Below are 11,582 nucleotides of genomic sequence, written 5' to 3'. Positions count from 1 at the left end.
TGACGGCATGGGCACGCCTATTTCAGCTGTGGCAGTCTGTTTCCGGAAAGCCGGGAGCACCGGTTCATCGATTTACAATCGCCCGCGGAATGCGAGTAATTGTATTTATATTTTGATTGCGCTGAGGTTCGCTTATACTGCAAGTGCAATAAATATATATATATATATTTTTACCTAAACGCGCGATTTTGGCGAGCCGATATTTTTGACAGAACTTTAAAACCTTGGCGTTATTTGTTGCCTCGATTTACTTATTCATCTCGAATCTCTCTCGCGGAACACGCGACCGCGTGAAAGAACATACTTCTAGACTCTGTTTCACCTCAATTTCAGACGCGGCGAAGGTAGCACGCGAAGAGGTGGCTGCAAGACCATCGAGCATTGCGAGAGCACGTCCGCCGTTGCAGCAATCAAATTACGAGCTCGCGCTGGGTGTCCGAGCGCGCTGAAACCCGCGCAATAGACCGATCTCACCAAGCGTTCCACGCATGCGTGACGCCGCCGTAACTGTAGTTCGTAGGAGGCAGACGCCAGTTCACGAGCCAGCTTATGCCGCCTCGTGCTCTGCTGGCGCAGACCTCAGCAGGGTTGTCGCGCGTGCAGACAGACTACAGCTCCACGATGCATGTCGGCAGCGGTGGCGTACTCAGACTAGCTGGTGAGATCGGTCTATTCGCGTACTTCTCGAGGCTGTAACGCGTCGTGCTGGAATGCCTGAGGTAATACAATTCTAGAAAAGCTGTGTACGTGGACAGTCCAGAACTCTTTAGTGAGAAATAGTAATAAAACGAAATCTGTTGCTTTTAGGGCAAAGAATAAGCGGAAATCAGCTTTTCTCCCTAGACTCATGTGGCATCGAAATTGTGCAGAATGTCAAAGTTCTTGGTGTTATGTTTAATGAATACATGCGATGGGATGAAACAGTTCAGATGATAGCAAAAAAACTATCAAAAGTGGTATAAGCATAGAAGAACCTTACCCCGGTCTGTACTACGACTTCTTTATAACTTTTTATTCAATTCTTGTTTTAATTACTGCTTCTTGGTATGGGGAACTGCAACTTCTGCAAATATTCACCGTATTCATATACTTCAGAAAAAAAGTAATCCGTATTTTGTGTAATGAAGCAAATGACAGCCACAAGGCACAGTTATTCAATAAATTAGTAATTTTTGTAATCATGAATCATTATGACTATAAACTTCTCCTAGCATATAAAACAGTGGCAAACCACTCGGGGAAACAGTCTTCTTTCTCTTTCTTCCCTCCCCTCACAAAACACCTCGTACGCCACCCGTCATGCCGACGCCTGGACGGTCCCGCGCTTGAGAACAAACTACGGAAATGAGATGGTGAGATACCCAAAATGTTAAACAATTTTTTATCGCGGAATATAACAATTGAAAACTATTCCAGCAAACGCATATTATATTATCATTACTAGTTTCGTCAGAGATGGGATTGTGTACTCTTGAGAGTGGTTTTATTTTGAGTACCTCTTCTGGTGTTGCTGTTGGGGGGGGGGGGGGGGAGAGGTCACTGTCAAGCAGTTTTGTACTGCTCTTTTCCCTCCTCCCTCTCTTCGTGTTTGAAGAGGAATTATGAATCTTGAAACTTGAACATCTTGGTTTTAAAAGCGCACAAAAGACGAGGGCAGAGTAAGAAACACAAACGACGGACGAGCGCTCACTCGCAACTGATAAATTTTATTGGAACCTCAGAAAACACAAATAGCATCCCGCCCCCCCCCCCCCCTCCCCAAATCGCTCATGCGCACCGCAGCTCTTTGTTGTCAAACTACACATCTTAAAAACTGTAAAATCACGATGTTTACGTGTTGACACGTGTCGTTGTCTTTAAAAACGCCAACTCGGCCTCAATCAGTGCAAGGGAGGGTTGGCTTATGCATCCCTCTCCCCGAGAAGCTATCTGAAAGGCCTCCAAGATCTCTCTCGCCCTCTGTTCTTTATACGTGCCCAAAATACGTGTGTCACCGAACGCAGCGTTCGGTGACACACATATTTTGTCACCACACATATTTGTCACACATATTTGTCAAGTGACCCGAGGGAGAGGAGGGCACGCTACACGCTGATAAGCATTGCCTCCAAGATCGGAAAGCGTCCCGCTGGCAGCCGCTTTTTTTTTTTTTTGTCTGCGAGTTGTTCGTCGCAGTTCGAACGTCATTCGTCCTACCTGCTTCGATCTGTCGCCTAACCATGCGGTAGGATGTCTCTCGACAACGCATTGAATGTGCACCAAAGCTATCAGTGTTCGAGAAGTCCTACGCGTATATCGGCAACCAGAGATTCTTCAAAGAAGTCAAGAATTCTTGCGGTTTGGTTGGGTTCGGCAAATGACAGTTTGTGCGCCGCATCGCGGTGAAACTTCAAGGAGCCTTCCTTCTCGTTTTCGTGTTTGTGTGGTTGTCCTGCTTTGACAGTGTCGAGCTATTTTTTGGATTACATCTTTCAAGTCGGCTATTATGGTGGTAGTGCACTACAACCTACTTGTTGGCCAAGATTGACTCTTCTTCTACGCGTACTCTTTCAGATCATCTATAGAATTATGCAGCGCTTAATCTCGCGGCAGCGGGGAAAATAATTTTCCCGAAAGTCTGCCATTATATTCCAGAATTACCTCGGTTTTTGTTTGTTTTACAATCTCCTCAAATGTATACAAGCTTAGAGTGCCCCTTCACAATTCACAGATTTTTTATATCCCAGCTATATTTTGTTTTCTTTGGCTAAAACTGGATCATTCCTATTTGTTTCAAACCAAGAAAGCTTAATCTGTAACCTATTTACCCTTAAGCTGAGACTACAGCCAAAGCTACAAGAGCAAGCTCGCCTGCGCTTCTGGCTTTGAGACGTGTATTTCTAGCGCGATCGCTCGTTCTCCGGAAGAACGCTGCAAAGCGGCGACCTCGAGCTCTTTTGCTTGTGCCATTGCCTGTATTCTCAAGTTTAGGGTAAACAGAGTATACTCCATTTTGTTGTTTACAAACATTGAGTCCAGCTTGGGTCGTAAGCGATTTCTGGTCGCTCGTTCTTTGTAAGCCTGTCGGGCTTGCTTTAGTCAGCAGTGCTAGAAACCATGGAGGCTACATGGACAACAAAGTTGGTGATTTAACACGGGCCTTCGGAAGTACAAAATAACATTTTGAAGGAGGCAAGTTGGGTTACAACAATACTCGATAAACTTTAACAGGTCTCGCGCTTCTTCGTTCTTTTCACGTTCACCTGGAGGATAGGTGGTTAAACGTTTCATCGACAATTCAAATGGCGGTGTTTGGTGGGCTATGTTCATTCCTTTGATGAGCCGGAAGTTCTCTGAGACGTGAAAGACTGGAGCAATGCGTGGTGCCTATTGCCATGAAAATTGTCTATTGGTACGCAGGTGGCCGCTTTATTTGTTGCCTAACGATAAAAAAAAAATCGTGACAGTAAATGCGGGTTTATACAGTACATTTTTTTTTACATTCCGAACCCTACGTATGCTTAGGTTTGAGACACGACCGCAATTCACAGGTAATTTCGTGCCTCGTACAAAGGTTGTAACCAGCTAAAGGAGTAGCTTGGCACGCGGAATACGATGCCCGGATGTACCGGTGACTTGCGGTAATATCTCGGCGTAAGTGTCTGCAAGGTTCGTACCGTAAGAAAGAGGTGTTATGTGAAATAGCCTTAAAGGTGTACTCCGGCGATTTTTTGACCTAACTCAACTAATTATAATTTCTGACTCCCCGGCCTTTACCCTTCCCGGTATGCTATTTAGTATCGCGAAATTCATAATAGTTATTGTGAAATTGGCACATGAATATGATGCAAAAACCAACATTTAGATACACCCGCACTTTTCAGTGCCGTGACGTCAGTGGCGGGCAGGCTTGCGAGTCGAGCAAGCAGTCTAAGAAATAGAATATGCCAACCATTAGTTCCGTGCTGGAGCGCGGGGACTAGAGCGAGCTTCCGAAGCATTCATTTGACACCATGAAACTGCTTCGAATCAGCTGGGAACGAATTCTACAGCCCAAAGAGTGAACCCCTGCCTTCCACTGACGTCACTTATTGGTTGTTGCCAGTAGAGATTTTCAGTTTGAAAAACACGGTGAGGACCAAAACTGTAAATTCAATAACTTCGTGAAAAAAAATATTTTGACCTAATATTTGGGATACTATTTTAGCAATGTTGTTTGGCGAGTTTAGCAAATTTCAAGCAAATTGGGGACCAGGAAGAAATCGCCGGAGTACCCCTTTAAGGATTTCCCCTACTTTGTTTATCTAGAATCGTCTGTGCATTTATTTGTGTCTTCAACAGCGAAGGAAGCCGTTGTCTTCGATTTCGACGAGGCTGTAAAAAACTTCGTAGGAAATGTGTCTAAATATAACAAAGCGCAAGTAAGCTGGTGGGACATGCACGGGGAGCACGTGCACCTCAGGGAATACGCCTACAAGTACAAAACGTGAGTGGTCCCGCCTGAAACCTGCCCATACACACTGCCTCCAGTTAAATGGTCCAACCCACGGTGGTCCAACCTTACGCCGAGACCAAAAGCTCTGCTTGTAGCGCGAGCTCTCTGGCTTCCGCAGTGCTTTGGTTGCGCGCGCCTGCGCCTTCACACTTCTCTCAGGAAGGGCAGGAAGCTCGCGCTGAAGGCGGAGTCTCTAGTCTGAGCTTACGGGTGAACAGAGTAGAGGGGGCATTCACTGTACGTCATATTTGAAGGGCGCCGTCAACAGCGCATGCTCAGAATGAACTCACATTAATAGGCTGCTATGACCGTGAATCTTGATGGTGTAGAATGCACGTTCCGTAAAAAACTGTAGAAGCTCGCCGTCTGGGCGCGCTCCTCAATCACGCACACAACTATGGCGGCCAGTGAATATTCCCTATTGCTTCATTGGGTACAAGAATTGTAGTTTGCCTACAGCGTCTTTCATAAAAGTTTTGCATATCGCCATGGGCGTGAAAATCTGTATTAAAGTAAAGTTGCAATGTGATATATAGACAAAGGTTTATAATATGCACGCATATTGAAGTTAACCAAAACAACTATAAAACTCTCTTGATACAATTCTACTTAGACATTTTGTTTATATTCTGATTTAAGGGCAGAACATTAGAGCAAAAAACGCCTTTTTATGTGGTTGGCATATACTACACACAGTTATCGGTACACTTTTTTTATTCTTCGTGGAGCCTATCGAAATTAATGCAGGCGCTTTGTTATCATGTGACCTTAAACATATTTTTTTTCGACCCAGAAATAAATTGGACTAATCATTCTTCATGAGTTACAACATAACCCAATGGGTTTCGCCGATGTTTGCTGGTAAACGAATATTTGTTTTTATTATCAATAAGCTATTACTCAATAACAAGATGTGAATATATCAGCTTGAATTTTAGAATTAAACTAGAACACAGAGAAAGAAAGACAGGATAGGACAAACAGCCGACTAACAACGATGTTTTAGTGTAAACATTTTCTTTGCGTCTTTGCTCCTTCATTTATAGTCCCAAAGAGAGCATGATAAACGTATTATATAAATTACCCTATTCCACTAATAAAGATCACTCCCGATATTTGCACAAAATTCCTAGATAATTATTGCCAGAAACAACAATTCTCATGCACGCGAAATGCCGGAGGCGCTCGCCATCCAGCAGCACGCGAAGGATTGCCTCAGCACCCCATCAATCACCGAACACAAAGAAGAAAGACAATACCTACGAAATGTCACGCCCCAAACAACAACAGCAGGAGCTTATGGGGGGTTAGTTTTAAAAAAAAACAATAATTTTCTAGGAAATCCGTGTAAGTGCTTTGTATATTTTTGTATGGGTGTAAATATCGTGAGTGATCTTTATTAGTGGAATATAGGGTAATTTATATAATAGGTTTATCGTGCTCTTTTTGGGACTATAAATGAATGAGCAAACGCGCAAAGAAGAAGGTTACACTAAAACATCGTTGGTAGTCAGCTGTGTGTCCAATTCTGTGCTTTCTTTCTTTGTGTTCTAGTTTAATTCTAAATATCAAGCTGATATATTTACAAGTATGTACCAACAAGCTCAACTCTTAACCGCTATAACAACATATTTTAGCTACAACAAAGCGGAAGCTGCAACAAATTAGACAAACTTTAAATAGTGCTCAAGGGTCTCAAAAAGTATCATAAGTTCGGCAGTTGGAATAATGCAAGATCACGTATGTTTTGAAAAACGAGTATTTTAACGTTTTAGTTACTGGTTCATTTTGAAAGGCGGCGCACATCTACAGTTCTGCAGTCATGCAAGCGTTCGTTGTAGCAATACACGTGTATATGCCACGAAAACTAAAATACCTAAGAACTCCATGTCCTCCACAGGTACAAGGTAACGGCAACAGCAGGAAATCTTGATTACGGCAACGCGACGAGCAGACTAAATGAGCCAAATGTGGTACACACTCAAGTGGTCAGAAACGAGCAGTCGCAACCACAGAAAGTCACCGTCTCAAGAACGGTTGTGCACACGAAGACATCTAGCTGGACCACGGAAACGGCATTCCATTCTTCATTTTCCGTGAAAGCCAGTACCAGTATCAAGGAGATTGCGACCCTCGAATCCCAGCTAGAAATCGGCCTGGACTATCGGTCAGGGAGTGGTGAAATGCACACTAAGAGCGAGACATTCACTTTGCAACAAGAAGTCACCGTGCCTCCAGCAAAGACTGTCAAAATTGAATGGATCGTCAGAGATACCGTAACGGTACGTCTCGCCCAACTATACCATAGCGCTTAAGATGGTTAATTAGCGACGACCAATATGGGGTTGTCGAATATCTATAGTTATTGCCAACCTAAGAAACTAAGGACGTGGCAAGTCCCTGGCATCTCATTATTGTTCGACAGCCAATCACATTCCGACATTCGTTGATAAGAGCGCCACAAAACGATTCCCCACTCAAGAAGGACGATCATGAAGGCCACGTCTTAGTGTTTTTCAACCTTCAAATGACAGTTGTTACACAAAGCTTGGCGAGTCCCTGACACGTTGTTATTGCATAGCAGTGGATATGGTTGCGGCATCAAACGCTGAAACACAAGTCCCAAAAGAAAAGCCTCATATAATAGACCAGGCCCTTTGTTCCTTGACGGGTAAGCGATTATACAGGAAGGAATGAAAATGTACAGCTCTTTGCTGCGCTGCAGGCATCAGTAACACAGTGAACATGCAATGGGCTTATCAAATCTAACATGCACCCTTAGAAAGCGTGAGTAAGTAGACAATAACGGCAGCAGTTGCTATTTTTTTATTGAACTTTACTGTCTTATTACGAGCTGTTTGTGCCCTCAACTAGCCAAGCAAGTCAGAACGGTAATGTTTGATAGAGGCTTTGCACACGTGCCTAGCACATCCGCCATTGCTGACCTTTTATTTTCTTACCGAGATACTACGCCACTGAAGCGGGCTTTGACGAACCTTTAAAAATATCAGTGCTGGGAAGGAGGACGCAGTAGCAACTGAAATGCCAATAACTTGTACTGCTGTGGCAATGATGAAATTAAGTGATCAAAAGTTGAAGTTCAGTCATGGCGGTGACCATGCGCATCTGCTGCAAAACGTCTATATGTGGTCGTGTACAAGTCGGTGGTCATGCACTTAAAAAAAGCTGAAGAGGGTTTCGAAAAAAAAAAAAAAAAACGTTAGAGGTGAATTTTAGATTATTTCTATCCCCGGAATTCGAATATTACGTTCGCTTTCTCCGAGGCTCTAACTGAACGCGAAAAAAACGCAAAAAACATCTGACCAGTCGTCACGTCAAGCTAGGATCTTTTGGCCGCCAAGCGGGTGTCGCTCGTGTGGGCATCGCGGGCAATTGCAAGCTTGCGAGGTATAATCACCCTCACAGGCTACGTGTACATGAATGCGCGTGTCGCGCATCTAATTGAGCAGGACCAATCGCACGCAGTTTCTCTTCCTACTTCTTTCTGACCTACCCATCTGCTACCGATGAAAATAGTCGAATCTCGATCAGATGAAATACGGTCGCATCCGCGTAAACGCTGCCACTTACACCCGTCGCCAGTCATGAGGTCATTTTCTGACCTTTATGAAAATTGCAAGACTGCGCGTGCATAGCTTTGATAGGCGCTGCAGATGCGCGAGAGCGGAGATTCCCCAAACCCTGGATATGACGTCGCGCTCCGGGAGGAGTGGCTTCAGCGATAACTTGAAAATGATTTTCTGTAACCTTCGTGGCCCATTCTGAAAAATAATCTCGATATTCGTGATCCTGGAGGCCAAAGCTGCACATGAGCACTCTTCCCTTCTGAAATGCCGCAGGAAGTTGTGGAGTATAATGCTGCTGCAGAGCTATTCGGAGAAAACGGAAAATATGGATTATCTAGTGACTTTTCTTAGAACGTCTCATTGAGCCACTGGCAATATGTCATCGAAAGTTGATAAAAGGTTAAAACTCTGAACAGTAAATATCTTTTAGATTTGAGAGAGATGTAAAGTCTACGATTATTTTAAACTCTGATTATTTTGTAAACCCAGGCCTTTTTTTTTTGTAAGAAGGTAGTGTTTGTTGATTCTACTTCACAGACACATCGACCGGACAAAAATGCCCGCGTTTTAGACGCCGCTAGACAAAATACTGACTATACACTCTAAGAAATATCTCTGCGTCTGCGTACCTGCAAAACACTCAAAGAGTCCATCTCTGCGATCTACAAAATCAGCTCAGCGAATGATGAGGCAGAACAACCGTTTCGACCTAAAAAATCAGTCTGCGCCTTGGCATTACGTGATGCAAAGCGTGACGCTTGCATTGCGTAATGCCGCAGTGCAGACTAAATATAGAGGTCTCAATGAATGTTCCGCCTCATCATTCGCTGAGCTGATTTCGTAGGTCGCAGAAATTGACTCTTTGAATGTTTTGCGTGTAAGTAGACGCGCAGGCGTTTCTTAAAGTGGATCAAAATGACACACTATTCTGATTGAGGACGACCGAAGACAAGGAGTACACGCTACAAGCACGCACGTTTCAATATAAGTTAGATGTGTGTTTCTCCCTTGTCCGCATGGTCGTCCGTCGTCTCCGGTTAGAATCATTAGTGACGCTAGCCAGATCGCCTGTTTATTAACCTTCTCCTCTATCAACATATGTATAATTATAATCCAAGTAGTAAATCACACTTTTGAACAACTCAATTGGTGTCAGCCACATCATGGTATCCGGACCCTCTAAGATAAACATTACCTTTCCTGCCAAAGAAACGAATATGTCTTCAAGTGCGCCCAGTTTATTATTCAAGAAGTCTCATTAAAGTTGTGTCAATCGTCGATCGATCAGTGGATCATACGAATCAAGTGGCGAATTCTTTACTGCAGTGAGTGTCTTCGCAAGCAACTTGAAATGGAAGAGCATGACTTTTATTATTATTAATATTGAGTGTGCTGAGATACATTTGTATTTTAATTATAAATGTTATAATACTGCTATTAGCACTTTTCGTTTATAATAGACACGAAAAATGGTGGGGCAATAATTATTCATTTATGTATCCTCACGGCAATCGGCACTATATGGCAGTGGGATGAAGAATATATTGCAATAAAACGCAAGATATGAATTTTACACTTTGTTCATGGAAGCTCGAATAGTGAAGGGTGCTATCAGCTTTATTCAAGTTGATTATTGACAATGGGTTTGACAAAATCCGAAACGTGGCTTCATTTAAAAAAAAGGTTCTAGGTACGAATGAATGGAACATTGCTCTAGTTTTACCATCAAAGACACCTACTGTAAATTTATCGTCAGCGCGTGGTAAAATATAAAAAGGACAGAGTGGAACGACGTTTAAATCTGAAGGGTTACGGGTGTCCTAAACTTAGATTCCATTCGCCTACTATTTTCATTTTGTGTCCTTGTTCATCGCAGAATGTCCCTTGGACGGCGGCCGTGTTAGTAGAGGGATGGATCGCTGTTTGGTACGAGGAGAGAGTTAGAGGACACCATTTGTGCTTTTATCCCGTCACCTGGGTCCGGGATCCACATCTGAAGCGTGTGGGACGGAACAAGGCTCAATTCACTGCCACTGGAATGTACACGGCGGTCAGTGCACACGAGTCTCACCTTCACGTCACCGAAAGCGACCATTTGCAGGAGAGAAGCACGAAATCTTCTGAGGTCAATGCATACGACATTCCTCTGAATCTGACCAAACTAAGAATTGGGGGAGAGTCTTAGTGCATCAATTCTTGTACCGTCTAAGTGAATAAACCATTGCCTCAAATCACTTTCAAAAAAATAAAAAAGCAACCACTTGCATTTTTTTTTCACATTAGAATATATGTTACAGATAGGCGTATGAGCTTACACAACACGGGACAAACACAAAAGAGCTGGTTGGTGAAAATACAAGAATCAATAAAAGAATAAAAAATGAAAGATGTTTACAACTCCCTTAATGCTGAATGAAAGCACAGCTCTTGAGGAGGAGGAAGGGAGGGTACTGATACGAGGGTATGCCCCTCCTCCCCATCTGTGCCAACACCTCCTCCTCCCTCCCCCTCTCCTCGTCCCGTGCTCCTCCCCTCTTCCCCTGCTCTTCCTCCTCCCCTCCGTTTTCCTCCCATATATAATCCGGTATTCTCGCTCACAGTGTGTCCGGGGAAAGGAAATATAGTGCTCACATCTAGAAGCTCCACTCTAAGTTCTGCCGGTGCCTGGAAACTGGACAGCCGGATCAAGGCGGGAGGACGAAACAGCGCCACAGTCAACACTTTGACAAAGCACGTGCTACTCTAGATGTCTAACTACTTGCTGTCGGCTCTGTCCAAGACTGCTCGGCGTTCTTTATCTCCTTAGCATTATTCTTGAGTGTGCTCCCACGAGATGGAACAGCAGAACAGCGAGTGCACGTAATTCGGGGCCAATGGGACGTTTTCCTGCATGACTGGCATGAACTTCTTTGTCTTGCACGAAATGTTTGGTGAGTGCTCTAGGCGAGAGATGCAGCGCTACCGCGAGCAAGCCGCTGTCGACCTTGGCGGCACACAATCTACCAACTTCTTCTGACGTGCCCCAGAAATTGATGGGTACAGCACAGAAACAGTTGGCCACTTGGATAACGAGTACACCACGTTTAAATACGTGCCTCTGTGATTTACATATAAATGGTGATATCACTTGCCTGCACAACGGGCAGCTGGCACCTCGCCTCCTCCTCCTCCCTCCTCATCTCGTCACTCTTGACCCTAGTCAAAACGTCACTCTTCACCCTAGTGACCCTCGTGACGTTATTTGGGGAAACGTCCAATAATTAAACGTGCGGGTAACAGGTGGCGTCACGTGCGACGTCATTACGGGAGACGTCCCATAATGCAACGCGCGGTTACGCCGACAGCGACGGCAACGCCTCTCAAGCCGGAAACGGGTGCCTGCAAGGCTATTTTAACTAGCACCAAACATTTACTGCTGTCCCCCTCAATACGTGCACTTTGTCTCCCAACTTCTTGAACTGAAGTTACATAAAATAAGGCCCCGAAAATAAAGAAAACAGAAATTAAGAGATGAGAGAAAG

General features: G+C 44.2%; 1 protein-coding gene across 1 annotated transcript; it reads left to right on the top strand.

Annotated features, from left to right (window-relative positions):
* Positions 1 to 710: 710 nt before the first annotated feature.
* LOC115328585 lies at positions 711 to 10,246 on the top strand. Its single transcript, XM_040214139.1, has 4 exons — positions 711 to 719; positions 4,263 to 4,465; positions 6,375 to 6,756; positions 9,938 to 10,246. Exons 1-4 carry the CDS (start codon positions 711 to 713, stop codon positions 10,244 to 10,246), a joined length of 903 nt encoding a protein of 300 aa, XP_040070073.1.
* Positions 10,247 to 11,582: the final 1,336 nt, after the last annotated feature.

This window comes from Ixodes scapularis, unplaced genomic scaffold, assembly GCF_016920785.2.
Source record: "Ixodes scapularis isolate PalLabHiFi unplaced genomic scaffold, ASM1692078v2 PGA_scaffold0__279_contigs__length_252992795, whole genome shotgun sequence".
Lineage (NCBI taxonomy): Eukaryota > Metazoa > Arthropoda > Arachnida > Ixodida > Ixodidae > Ixodes > Ixodes scapularis.
The sequence above is the reverse complement of the archived record's forward strand: the minus strand, read 5'-3'. Positions and strand labels throughout refer to the sequence as shown.

What these genes read in the sequence shown, in the direction of transcription:
- LOC115328585 (XM_040214139.1), top strand. An exon ending in TACGCCTACAAGTACAAAAC is followed by an intron (nt 4,466 to 6,374) that starts GTGAGTGGTCCC and finishes TGTCCTCCACAG; the next exon opens with GTACAAGGTAACGGCAACAG. An exon ending in TCGTCAGAGATACCGTAACG is followed by an intron (nt 6,757 to 9,937) that starts GTACGTCTCGCC and finishes TGTTCATCGCAG; the next exon opens with AATGTCCCTTGGACGGCGGC.